This window comes from Polyodon spathula, chromosome 16 (genome assembly GCF_017654505.1).
Source record: "Polyodon spathula isolate WHYD16114869_AA chromosome 16, ASM1765450v1, whole genome shotgun sequence".
Lineage (NCBI taxonomy): Eukaryota > Metazoa > Chordata > Actinopteri > Acipenseriformes > Polyodontidae > Polyodon > Polyodon spathula.
This window is the reverse complement of record NC_054549.1, coordinates 10,084,457-10,097,251: the sequence shown is the minus strand read 5'-3', so window position 1 is coordinate 10,097,251 and position 12,795 is coordinate 10,084,457. Positions and strand designations below refer to the sequence as shown.

At 45.2% G+C, this 12,795-nt stretch overlaps 1 protein-coding gene across 1 annotated transcript; it reads right to left on the bottom strand.

Moving 5' to 3' along the window:
• Positions 1-8,101: 8,101 nt before the first annotated feature.
• LOC121329179 (60S ribosomal protein L22) lies at positions 8,102-12,120 on the bottom strand. Its single transcript, XM_041274604.1, has 4 exons — positions 12,029-12,120; positions 10,315-10,419; positions 9,750-9,874; positions 8,102-8,312 (listed from the first exon to the last, which is right to left on the bottom strand). Exons 1-4 carry the CDS (start codon positions 12,038-12,040, stop codon positions 8,168-8,170), a joined length of 387 nt encoding a protein of 128 aa, XP_041130538.1. The 5' UTR covers positions 12,041-12,120; the 3' UTR covers positions 8,102-8,167.
• Between the last annotated feature and the right edge of the window lie 675 nt (positions 12,121-12,795).

Here is a 12,795-nt window from a genome sequence, read left to right as displayed (position 1 = left end):
CCAGCGAGCGGGCCAGGGGCACTGTAGGGGTGCAGCGATACACTGATTTCACAGGACCCCCAGCGAGCGGGCCAGGGGCACTGTAGGGGTGCAGCGATACACTGATTTCACAGGACCCCCAGTGAGCGGGCCAGGGGCACTGTAGGGGTGCAGCGATACACTGATTTCACAGGACCCCCAGCGAGCGGGCCAGGGGCACTGTAGGGGTGCAGCGATACACTGATTTCACAGGACCCCCAGCGAGCAGGCCAGGGGCACTGTAGGGGTGCAGCGATACACTGATTTCACAGGACCCCCAGCGAGCGGGCCAGGGGCACTGTAGGGGTGCAGCGATACACTGATTTCACAGGACCCCCAGCGAGCGGGCCAGGGGCACTGTAGGGGTGCAGCAATACACTGATCTCACAGGACCCCCAGCGAGCGGGCCAGGGGCACTGTAGGGGTGCAGCAATACACTGATCTCACAGGACCCCCAGCGAGCGGGCCAGGGGCACTGTAGGGGTGCAGGGATACACTGATCTCACAGGACCCCCAGCGAGCAGGCCAGGGGCACTGTAGGGGTGCAGCGATACACTGATGTCACAGGACCCCCAGCGAGCTCTTCCACCCTCTGAATGAGGGATGTGCCGCATCGTAGCTGTCATGCAGTGTCATCATGAACACTCCCGCTGGCGGGGATCGCGCGTCTGCTTCAACGCACGGGAAACAGAGTGCAGGATCCTTCTTCAGAAGTCAAGGAGTGCTGCAGACTTCTTAAAGGAGCCAATGTAGGTCAGTGACGTAGAAACATCCAGACTGGAAATCGTGGTCTTATTACTAATTCACAACCCAGACGAGAGGCATGGCTAACACATGCTGCTTCTTGGAGTCTTTCTAATCCCCTTTCTCCCCCAGATCTCATTCCCCTCACAGCGCTGTGCAGAAACTCCACCAGTAATTACCTTCAAGAAGTCGGAAGTTGTTCAGGTATTAATTAAAAAGAATTAAACGTGTTCACTACTCAACACAAAACAAATCTTTGAGTCAACGGAGATATGCAGCACAGAATGTGTTACTACTGTTTGCTGTTGATTCGTGACACCTCATACAGCTCTGGCCAAAAGTTTTGCATCATGTAATCAAAGAAATTACTAAATGATAATTGAAAATGTCTCCCGGAAGCCATAATGCCAGCACTGTGTTTCAGGATAGATTTTGCAATGTCACATTTTTCCATTGTTGTCAGTCTTTCATCAAGTCTGCGTAATGCGATATGTTAACGTGACATTATTCGGCAGGTTTCACTCGACTTTCTGAAGCACAACGACTTCACTCTACAGGGTGATGCAATGAAGACTGGCTGGGGGAACACAAGGTGACTCTGGGGGACTGCCAGCCCGCCAGCCCGCTTGTCATTAGAAAGGGGAGCCCCCGCACTGAGAGGACAGGCTGCCGATCTTGTGCGGGTCAGCTGGCCTCTTCTTACGGCCCGCGTGGAGAGACATGGACACCAGCAAGGACCTGACCTTCCTACAAGGGCTCAGAGGCAGCTCAGAGAGGCATTACACGCTGCCTGCAGCTTACAAGAAAATGCACTAGCCTGCAGACAGCACAGCTACAGAGATATCAAGTTAACGGAGCTCCGACCGCTAATGCACAGACTTCCACAACGTGCATCTCATCACGGCCTCTATTTTAGCTTGTATTTACTGAGATGTACTGCACAGAATCTAAACGACACTCAGGGTTGGTGTGACCTTTCAGAGTCCTGCTGCGGCTCTGTCCCTAACCTCCAAAATGACACAGGCCAGCGCGAAGGTTGTGTTTTCAGAAATGCCAGCGCGTCAACACGGATATAATGGGCCAGCTCAGGCTTTGCCACTGCGTGTGTGGCTTGAATGCTGCCTCCCCTCTATATAGGGAGAGGGGACAGTGGTATGAGTATTTAAAAAAAAGTCAACACACAAAAAGCTACGAGCAACAAGCGTGTGCCACGTAGAACAATCACCTAGGGACACAGTCTGCATATCTGCTAACCGAATATTTCATTATCGGCCAGTCTTAATTCTTGCATCGGGGTAATTGGTATAGCACGGTAAAAGCGTGCTGAAGTACACGGGGCAAGCGTGAGACTTGAGATAGGAGTATGACGATAAACATGACTGTGGAACATAACCCAGCTGCAAGAAATTGAAACCCAATACTCCCCACACTCAAAGACTCCAGATCTGCTTAGCAAATCAGATTGTCGAACTAAACTGCCTTCCAAAGAAACGCTTTCAATTTTTTAAAAATTCGGAAATCCGACCTGTTTTTTTTTTTTTTTCCCCCCAGACGAAGCGAGACTTCTGCGACGCAGATCGTCTGCGTATTTCCCAGCGGCTCTGGGGCTAGCTAGCCCTCTCTCCCAGACAGTGTGAAGTTACCCCAGGGCTCAGTGGAGCATCTCCTGGTGTGGGGATCCTGAGAACAATCCTCTACCGTAACTGTCAAAGTGGTCTTGAGAAGATGAAAGTGTTTCCTAATCCGAGCTTTATTTCCCCAGCTCAGTTTGACGTCAAGCAGGTTTTGCTCTTCCACTAACTCGTTCTGACACAGCCACCGATCCCTCTAGTTTTTCCTTGAATTAAGTGACGAGGCTGGCATTTGAGAAAGCTTTTTGCTCTGGTAAATATACATGCTTATTTCAATGCCATGTTTGCAACGCTGGTGTCTATGCAAACAACAAATCAATACAATTTAAATTCAGTGCATGTTCCACGCAAGGCACCGAACAAGCTAGGAAAACCTTCTATGAATCAATTGATTTTATTGACTGAAGTGACAGCGTTGTATAAAAACTACTCACTCCACCACATCAACATGTTTTATTTATTGATTTTTTAATTTAGTAGTTGCACTTATATTTTGCATTTTCTCCCAATTTAGAATATTCAGTTATTATTCAGGCTCACCTCATCCCTACCATGCTGTCCTCCGAAGCGTGTGCTGTCAGCTGACCGCTTCTTATCAAGCTGCACACTCACCGTGCAGCTTACAGGCAAGCCTGCAGAAGCCTGGCCAGACCACAGGGGCGCTGGTGCACGCCCAACCTACCCCCCCTCGGCAGAGCTTGGCCAATTGTGCGCAGTGCCCTGGGAACTCCTGTCCACGTCAGCAGTGGAATAGCCTAGACTCGAACCGGTGACCTCCAGGCTATAGGGCGCATCCTGCGCTCCACGCGGAGTTCCTTTACTGGATGCACCACTCGGGAGCTCCCCATCAAAATTTTTCTGACATCTGACTACTCTGCATTAATTAACCAGAACACCTCCCTCTCCACTCCCACTGTCCGCCCCGCTTTCTACCTTTTTGAAAGCAAAACTAACATAAATAAACAATTTTGCATAGCACACAGTGCCACCTGGTGGCGGGGTACCATATGACAATCCAATATTAAACCTTTGATGGCAGTTTGCAATGCCGCTATTTTGTCTCAACAGGTCGTCGTTAAACATCATTGATCTGATTGGACTGATGCAGGCTTTTATTATTAAAAAAAAAACAATGAATTTTTTCGAGCATGAAAACCCCGTGCTCACTCCAGCACTACGAGGCAGCATGTACTGCTGTGCGCTATAGAAAGCACAGTGTTTCATGGCGGTAGTATTTTAATTGTAGGTTTTGGTTCAGCTCAGCAATACATCATTTTTTTTTCCAAACTAGGCACTGGAGATGAAAAGCAAGCCTGGTAATACAGCACAGCCCGTCACAGCAGCATTGCAAGAGGCAGGACTGCTTTCCCTCCAAGGTCGCACGTGGCGGCTGTCAATACATCGCTGTCACTCACTGAGCGCGTCACTCTGTTTCAGGCTCGGGATTGCTTAGTTTCTGTATGCATGCGGCCATCCTGCACCCACACACTCAGACAGTATATTGAGGTGCTTTGATTAACCCACTAACGCCAATACAGACAGAAGGAATCACACAAAGTAAGCGCACTGTCCAGTTCGGTGTGTACACGTCATGTCTACATTGTGCTACGTTGCAATTAAAGCATCATTACAGCCCTTTAAGAAACGTTACTTTGGAACGCAGTTTGAAATGGATTTTATTTTATTTTATTTTTTATTTTTTTTTATTTATTTATCCCCCCCCCCCCCCACCCGTAAGATCCCTGCCCGTGGTGTTTATTACGAAACACATCATAACTAATAATAATAATAATAATAATAATAAATAATAATAATATCCCACACGCATCTCTAAGAAAAATCCGCAGCAGCGCTAAACTTGAATGTCATTCTTGCTGCCTACAGATTTATGACACAAATAATGATCCGACTCGTGACTGTACAACAGGCAATTTCTTTCATCTGAATTCACCCTCCTGCTTTCAGAAAACACTGATGTGGCCAACTTCAAAAAACAGAAAAGCACAGCAGCATCTCCACCCCCCCCCCCCCTCCCTCCTTTCCGCGCAATCACGAACCCACAATGCAGACCGACAGCCTGGCTTTGCTTTCTCGTCTTGAAAAACGGCAGTCGGTTTGCACCATCAAATGCTACCGCCTAGTCGTGTATTTACAAAGACGTCTGATGTAATTGGGAAACTCTGCGCGCTGCTGCGAGTCCCGGGCTGCTTGCTGTCCTAATGGAAATGCACCCCAAAGCATTCAGCTTTCTAGCGATATGATAACAGTATATCTGTTCGCTTTTCTAATTCTATACAAATGCACAAGCAAGCGGTTTTTTTTTTTTTCTTCTCCCGCAGGCAATTGGGATGTTGTGATAGCAGTAACAAAACGCCAGCTCCCTCTCTCTCTCTCTCTCTCTCTCTCTCTCTCTCTCTCTCTCACTCTCTCTCTCACACCCCCTCCTCTCTCCTCCCACCATCCCCTTCTCTTACCTGGCACATCGTCCCCAAAATCCATCTCGTCTTGCCCTTCGTCTTCGTTACTCACTGACCCCGGCATCCTCACCGCATGTGATATACCATTCGCTATTATATCTCTGAAGTATTGCAACTTATCCCCGGGAATGCCAGCCTCGCCGGGTTTTCAAACTGCATGCACACAACTGTGTTGGCAAGAAAGAGGGTGAGGTTTTTTAAGAAAGATGGCTTTTTTTTTTTTTTTTTTTTTTAAGAAGCGTAAAAAAAAAAATCGCTCTCTCTCTCTCTCTCTCTCTCTCTCTCTCTCTCTCTCTCTCTCTCCAAATCCTCCAGTCTGAAAATAAAAAAAGACAAAAATGGAACACACATGCCCGGATTGTGACGTGTGGTCTGTTGCCATGGCAATCCCATCCCATCATTTTTGGAGACGACTAGTTAGTAGCGGTGCGGTCTGGTTACCAGTTTTTCGTCTGCACGGTGTTTTTTTAAAATGACTGCAGTCGAGCCTGTGAGATTTTCAAGCCATACCGGTATATAGAGAAACTTTCCACACACACAGCACCAGTCACTTCAAATTATTCATCATTAGACCCGGCTACCCCCTCCCTGTGACTGCCAACATACAAACTGCACAACACGAACCACCCGTGTACACGGGTTATTAAGCATAACAATACCCGAATATTGAATAGGCATGCTTTGTGCATCTGCATGAGCATGACATTCGAGTGTGTGTGTGTGTGTGTGTCTATATATATATATATATATAATTATATATAATATATATATATATATATATATAATATTTTGTGTATGGTATTGTTTTTTCTTCTGTAAGGCATGCACATACATTCTGGTCGCATTTCAATGATCTGCGTTTGATGCAGGAAACAAACACAATAGAAAAAGCCGTCTAACCCCTCTATTAGTGTACTCGCTATTTCTCAGTGTCAAGGTGTTGATAAGTGACGCAATTAAGGATTGCTGTTTATAGCAGAATGTATTGCGCTATACCTAATACCTAATGATTATATATATACACACACACACGAGCTGGGCGAGGAATTAATTAACCCTTTAGACTCACAGGAGCCCTAAAACGTATCCATAAATCAACAAATTATGTTAATTTAAATATCCGCTGTTCGTTATATATATATTTCCCTTTCTAATGCATTTTCCAAACTTCTTGACGCTTTCAGTAAAGCTGGGCAGTACAGCCAGTGTTAATTGCACCCTGATGAATATTCCAGCATCTGCAGGTGAGCTGCAGAGCAGATAAGAGCCAGGGACATTATCCGGCTTCGTACTGGGCAGTGGATATATACAACCCCCGCCTGGGTTTACAGGCAATAGACTAATACAGGAGTGATAAGAACAGATCACTGCACAACTATACAGAACATTTAGAAAGGAGCAATTGATAACCAGCAGCATACACCAGTGCTGGAATCTGCCTCAGGGCAGCTACACCAGTCACACACAGCTGCAATTTTAAAACACTTACACTGGTGAAGAATACTGAGAGATGAAAGGTTCCACTGCACCTCTAAGTGGAGCAGTAACCACTGTGCCTCAAATAAGGGATTGAACCTCATTAGCTAGGACGGCTTTAACGTCTGGTATCATCACCCCTTCCTGGACCCGAGGTAACATTGCCAAGTTCAAGGGCAGTGCTAGCCTGGGTCTGCAATCACATGGACTTCCCCCTGTGAAAACAGATCTACTATTGGCCCCCTCACACATTAACACAAATTATGGTAGATGGCGTATTTTTTAGATTTAGCAATGCCACCCCCAAAAGAGAAATTACATTAATTGCCAGATTATGGAATTGAGGCAGTTGGCAAAGTGTAGATTACATTTTTTTTTAAAGCAATTTTATAATGGGACTCTTTTTGTTGCCAAAATCTAATTACTTTTAAAAGGATAGAATCTCAAACACATGAACATGTCACAAAAATATCCCAGCTTGAATTCTAACAGCTGTCATGAGTACTAAAGGCCACCCATCCCGGTGAGATGCACCTTCTAATTGAATTGAGGAAGATGCATGGTGGCACCACAGCCAATATAAAGCATAGCATTCATTTTTATTTTTTGCAAGTCTCAACTCTTGATCCTCCCCGAATCCAACACCTAGACAGCTTGCTCCTTTGCACGCAAGTATTCCTGCAATCGCAGTCTCACCCCGGTTTGCACACAACTGCAGCCCTCATCTGTGAAGTGTGATGCTGCTATCACAGCTTGGTGTAATGTGACTCCCCAAGGGAAAGCAGGCACTTTTAAAATTCATACCCACTTAAAACAGGAGATGGAATTTCAAAATCACTGGGCTGGGTCTTTGAACGAGCAACTCAAATATTTTATGCATTAGCCACTCAGAACCATGATGTGTTTTAAAACTTGCACACACAGACGGAAGTGAAGAATTGTATTTGCACGATGCATTGTGCGAATTGCTTCCACTTCTTCGCAAGTCACTCTTAAACTTACCTGAACCCGTTTCAGACTTGGGCTGGTGGACTAACCTCACGCCTTTCAGCCTTCTGTGCACAGGGCTATAAAATCAACCCCGATTACAGTCCGGTTAGTTTACATTGTGCAGGTAGACAGAGAATTGGAACCGAAGCATCTTCCACCGAAAAAACTGGCACACCCCTGCGCTAGTCACACGAGACCAATAGGCATGCTTCTAGTTTTATCAGGTGAAAATGAACACACTGAATCACTGCTACAGCTCAGGACGCGAAGGAGAAACTGTAAGGGGGCACTTCACCTTGAACTTTATGTATGACTTTGGTACCGCAAGCAAAGGGCACAAATTAACAACCACCACAATAAGAGACAGCGAGCCTCAGCTTAAAAGGCAGGCAGGCAGGGAGGGGAAATAATACAATTAGGAGTAATTGTTTGAAACAAACAAAAAAAAAAAAACTGGCACTGGTTACAGCCGCTAGGAAAATGAGAAGTTCGCATTTGCAATCTGAAACGACTCGGATGCTGAGAATCACCATGCTGGTTTGCTCTGGACGCAAACGGCTGATGGAGATGAAACATCCTACCGGTTTGAATTGAAACAAGAACTGACTCAAAGGTACGGTAAACTTCCCTACAGAAACACTCTGCACAGCTGCTCAGTTTAGATTATCTGTCTAGCTATAGATCTCTACAGCAGCACAGCACAACGCACGCTTTCCTTAATAAATAAAGTGAACAGAAGCAAGCGTTTCTTTTTTTTTTTTTTTTTTTTTTTTTGTTTGGCTTTTTATTAAAAGCGAATGTACAAAATCCTCCCAGATCAGTATCGCGGAATTAATCCTCGTCCTCGTCCTCCTCCTCGTCCTGGTTGATCTGGAAGTAGCGCAATTCGTAGCTCTCCTTGCTGTTCGCGACCACCCGCAGCCAGTCACGCAGGTTGTTCTTTTTCAGGTATTTCTTGGTCAGGTATTTGAGGTACCTGAACGGGAGAGGGGGATAAAAACAAAAACCAGCAGAGGACAGGTTCAGTCTTCACATGGGAGCACTGGTATGGTTTCCATAACGGCCAAGTCAGACTAAAATGCTGTCAGCCCAGACCCAAGATATAAAGCAAGGTTCACCCCCCACTCTAATCACAGCACTCCAGTTAAGTAAAGGTCAGCCCACAGCGACCAGTTTTAAACTGTATTAAATATTACAGTTCGTCCAGCCCCCACTTTAACAGCTGATTGCTGTAGGAGGCGTCCAGACTAATTATTCCTGTGTACAACACCCCCCCCCCCCCCCCCCCAGCCCAGATGGACAGGAAATTAAACGCAGTAAGCACGAGGCGTACTGAATGCTTGAATATGTAGATTCAACACAGTAAAATTATGCAGGACGTGCTCAAGCAGATTCAAATGGCATTAATATTGCACAGTGCTCAAAACAATTTAGTATCAAGTGTTTCCAGTAACATCGACTAGACCAGTCAATTCCAAAACGACATGGAGAAAACATTTCAGAAATATGCCACTGAACTCTGAGTTACGCTGGGAGTTTGGAACTCACAGGAATTGCGTGTGTATTTTAATTTTTTATATTAAGGTTTTCAAGTAGGCTGTAAGTGATCCTTTACAGATACACTGAAATAAGACACCAGCATTGCTGAATTCAAGGCTTCATAACAACACTTCTCAAGAGAGGCATTCAATTCATTAAAGGACTGTTGAATTTCTCTGAACTGTTATCAATCCTTTTAGGGTGAAGTAACCACAGCAATGAACTGAATTTTTTTTTTTTTTTAAGTTAGTTATTGTACATTTCAGCCCAAGCAGATAGAAACCTAATAATATATAAATACAGGTCCATGACCACCCTAATGACGTGGGCAGTGATTGATCAAATCTGTAACGAGCGATCTAAAGCAGAACTGCTAGTGAACAGAACCCAGCACTGTGGAATCTCCCGAGAAGAACACACCGCTCTACAGTGTGTTAATATCCTCACAACCAGCACGGTGCTCATTGAATACAATGGTGATGAAGACACTGAACCCAGCAGCACTGAGAACACCACTAACGTTTCTGCTGTAAAAGCACCCCCCCTCTCCCCAAACACACTTAGCTGCGGAGCTAATGATCACCCTATTTTAATAAATGTATCAAAGAGGAACCCGTCTTAAAACCGCTGGGCATTTACCATCTGGAAGACACCATTATTAGGTGGAACGAAACTTGCACCCACACGCACCACAGACCCATCTTCTGCCTAGGTATTTCTATACCAGACAGAACTTGGCTGAACTAGCATCCATTCACCAAGGCATCACTATGCCATTACTTTCTGAACATGCACAGGTAACAAGCGCAGGTGTGTCTTATTAAACTGATGGTAAAAGCAGGACTGGATCAGACTGCTACACGGTTTCACTCACCTCTTGGAGAAAGGGACCTCTGAGGACACTGTGATTTTGCTCTTGCTCCTCTCGATGGTCACCACTCCCCCGCCCAGGTTCCCAGCTTTCCCGTTTACCTTGATCCTCTCCTGCAGGAACTGCTCCTGTGAAAGCACAGCACCGGACAGGTCAGCACAGCACTGGCACCAACACAGCATCAACATACAGGAGAGCCCCCTCTGCATAGGAGCTTTTACTACAAGCTTGACTAGCCAATGTGTACAGGCAACAAGTGCGTCTTATTAAACTCGTAGTAAAGCCCGGAATGGATCAAACTGATGCAACGGGAATCTTATTTCCATCCCTGAATACTGTCAGTAAATGTTTTAATACAGTTAATCCAGATCCCAGTTCTCAAACCCAGTGACGTTTCTTATTTCCTAGTTTGAAATGCAACTCTACAGGTAGGATTATGACAAAGTAAACAGCAGCCAGCACTTCAAAATCGGCACGCAGTCCACTACCATCGGCTGAGCGTGGAGCTTCTGGATGAAATGCTCGCTGCTCAAGAACACAAGAACAAAATAAAGTGTGCACTGCTCACAAAGTTGGCAGCGTCCATGATGCCATCCTCCACAGGGTGGGTGCAGTCCAGGGTGAATTTCAGGACCTGCTTCTTCTTCTTGCCACCCTTGGCTGCTTGCTTCTTCTGCAATTCAAACAGGGAAGAAAACTAAATCTGTGCTCACGTGACATCCTGATCCCTACTCTGCCTTTCGATTTTAGCCAAATCACGCAGCGCAAAAATGATCACAGTTCTGTAACTTGCCGTGCCACTGAAAACACTGTGCGTAAGCCACAGTTATACTCCAGAAAACTGAGCCAAGTACAGGACAGTCAATTAGCTGTCCACTTTGCAATGTTTGTTTTACTGTGACCAACCTTCAAAAATCTGCCCGGGGCAATGTGGCAAAGCGTGAAACTGACACTATACTCAATCTGTAACAGAAATTTCTCTTTTTTTAAGGTACATCCTCAGGTTGGCAGCTACAACCCCACTCAGCCTGCCCACAAACACAACTAAACATACAGCAAGGCGCTATAATGAAGATCCTGACAGCTAGCAGCACAATGCTACTTCACATAGAAATCATGAGAATGAATAAGAAGAACACAGCATATCATTAAATAAACATCTTGGTAATTAGCTACAGGGTTAGTTTTATCCACAATCTGTTCTGAAACAGACACTCAGTTGGGCACAGCATCGTGCACTGCCTTACATAAAGGAACATTAGTTTATGATCCGTAAGCCTGCAAATAACTTATACCAAACATTTCTACAAGACACACCGTCATAACACTTCCTGATCGAAAACATTTTATAAACTGATTAAAAACATGACCTCTCTGCTGTCAAACCAGCTTGTGGCAATACACCACACTAAAAACACTAAAGAAATCTAATGCGGAGCGAAACCGCTGCATTTCATTCAATTGAACGATTTTCATTTTACACCTTGGGACTTTCATGAACTAACTTCCATACTGTTGTAACACTGCGACACTAAACAAGGTAACACAGTCCAGCACACTTTGACTAAAACCGTGCCCGCGTCAAACTTCAAACACATAACGATCTGAACAAACATGTATTCACAAAGGATTTTAATACTGTAATTCTGCATATATTTAAACTCACCAATGCACTTTTCTATGCTGTATCAAAAAAATAAAAGCATTTCACCAACCGAGACTCACATAAATGCGGCGGTTTATGAACATTTTTTTAACCTATTGTAAATATATATATTTTCTGAGAAAGGCTTTATTATGCATTTAAAAGCACAAATTAAAAGCACAGGATAATGATTATACGTGTCTAAACACGACCCCCCCACCCCCTCCTCACCCGGTTTACACTAAACTTTTACAGCAGCAGCGCAAAACACCCTCACTCAAAGCAATTCTTTTAATAGCTGAATCACGGAAAGGTCACAGCAGATCCGCACAGCTAACACACCCAGCACGGTGCACCGCGCACTCAAGCCCACGATTCAGCAGGGCATGCACCGGGTTTGCACAGACGATAGGGTTACGCTTCGGAGCCATGCAACGTGCTTCAAAAAAGCAGGCCTCGCACACTGCTAGCCACCAACAAAAACACACATTTGAATAGAAACGTCAATTATTTCTCGGATTGTTCTCCGGATCTGTGGCCCCCGGTGTCTTAGACACAATCTTAGTGGGCGGCGGGCCGGTTCTGGACACAAACAACAGTTTAATTCTGATAATTTTCAAAGCATAACGATACTGACCACTGGAGCCATGGCGAACAACTATGGCAGAAAGGAAGAGCCAGCTCGGCGCATGCGCTTTGATACTATCTGTGGAAGGAGGGGGGCTAGCTTGTAATCAACGGCAGAGGGCATCGATGCCGATCTTGAACGCTGTGCTCGATTACAGCTAGGCACATTGCAGGACAGTACTTTTGACTTCAACGCTGCAGTAAACGAGCTCAGAGGAAGACGGTATTGACAGCTGTTACATTGAGGACAGTACACTGTAACTACTCCTGGGTGCACTACCATGCCTAATTATTATATGGATATTTTGCAAATATATTAAAAGGCATACCAATCATTCTAGTGTCTCTTTCAAAAGAGACTCTACAGGCAGATAATCACAACAATACCACGAAGACAAAAAGAAAAAGAGTATATATGAACTATTATTGAGTTAGTTGTGGTCGCCAATCCCATATTACCAAGACATACATTATAGCACTATGTCTTCTGTGCCATTACACTGTCATGGTGATAGTGCACTTTTGCCACGCTTTGTATGGCATGTGTTTACCATGGTTTGCAATGCTTTTTAAATGGGCTTCACCATACACACCCCTCTGTGCTTCACTGTGCTTTCTCTGTGCTGTACAACTCTGTGCTCAGCTTTCAGCAAGCTTTCACAAGGGCGTGTGTTTTTTTTAACATGCAGGTATGGGTGCAGCCTCACGGAAGGGGCAGGTTGCACATTGCACCGCAGAGCTGTTTAGCAGGGTCCCTGTTACTGAAGGGGACCCCGA

Coding starts and splice junctions, on each gene's coding strand:
- LOC121329179 (XM_041274604.1), bottom strand. Junction 9,875..10,314: donor TCATGGACGCTGCCAACTTT/GTGAGCAGTGCA, acceptor GTGCTTTCACAG/GAGCAGTTCCTGCAGGAGAG. Junction 8,313..9,749: donor GAGGTCCCTTTCTCCAAGAG/GTGAGTGAAACC, acceptor TCTCCCGTTCAG/GTACCTCAAATACCTGACCA.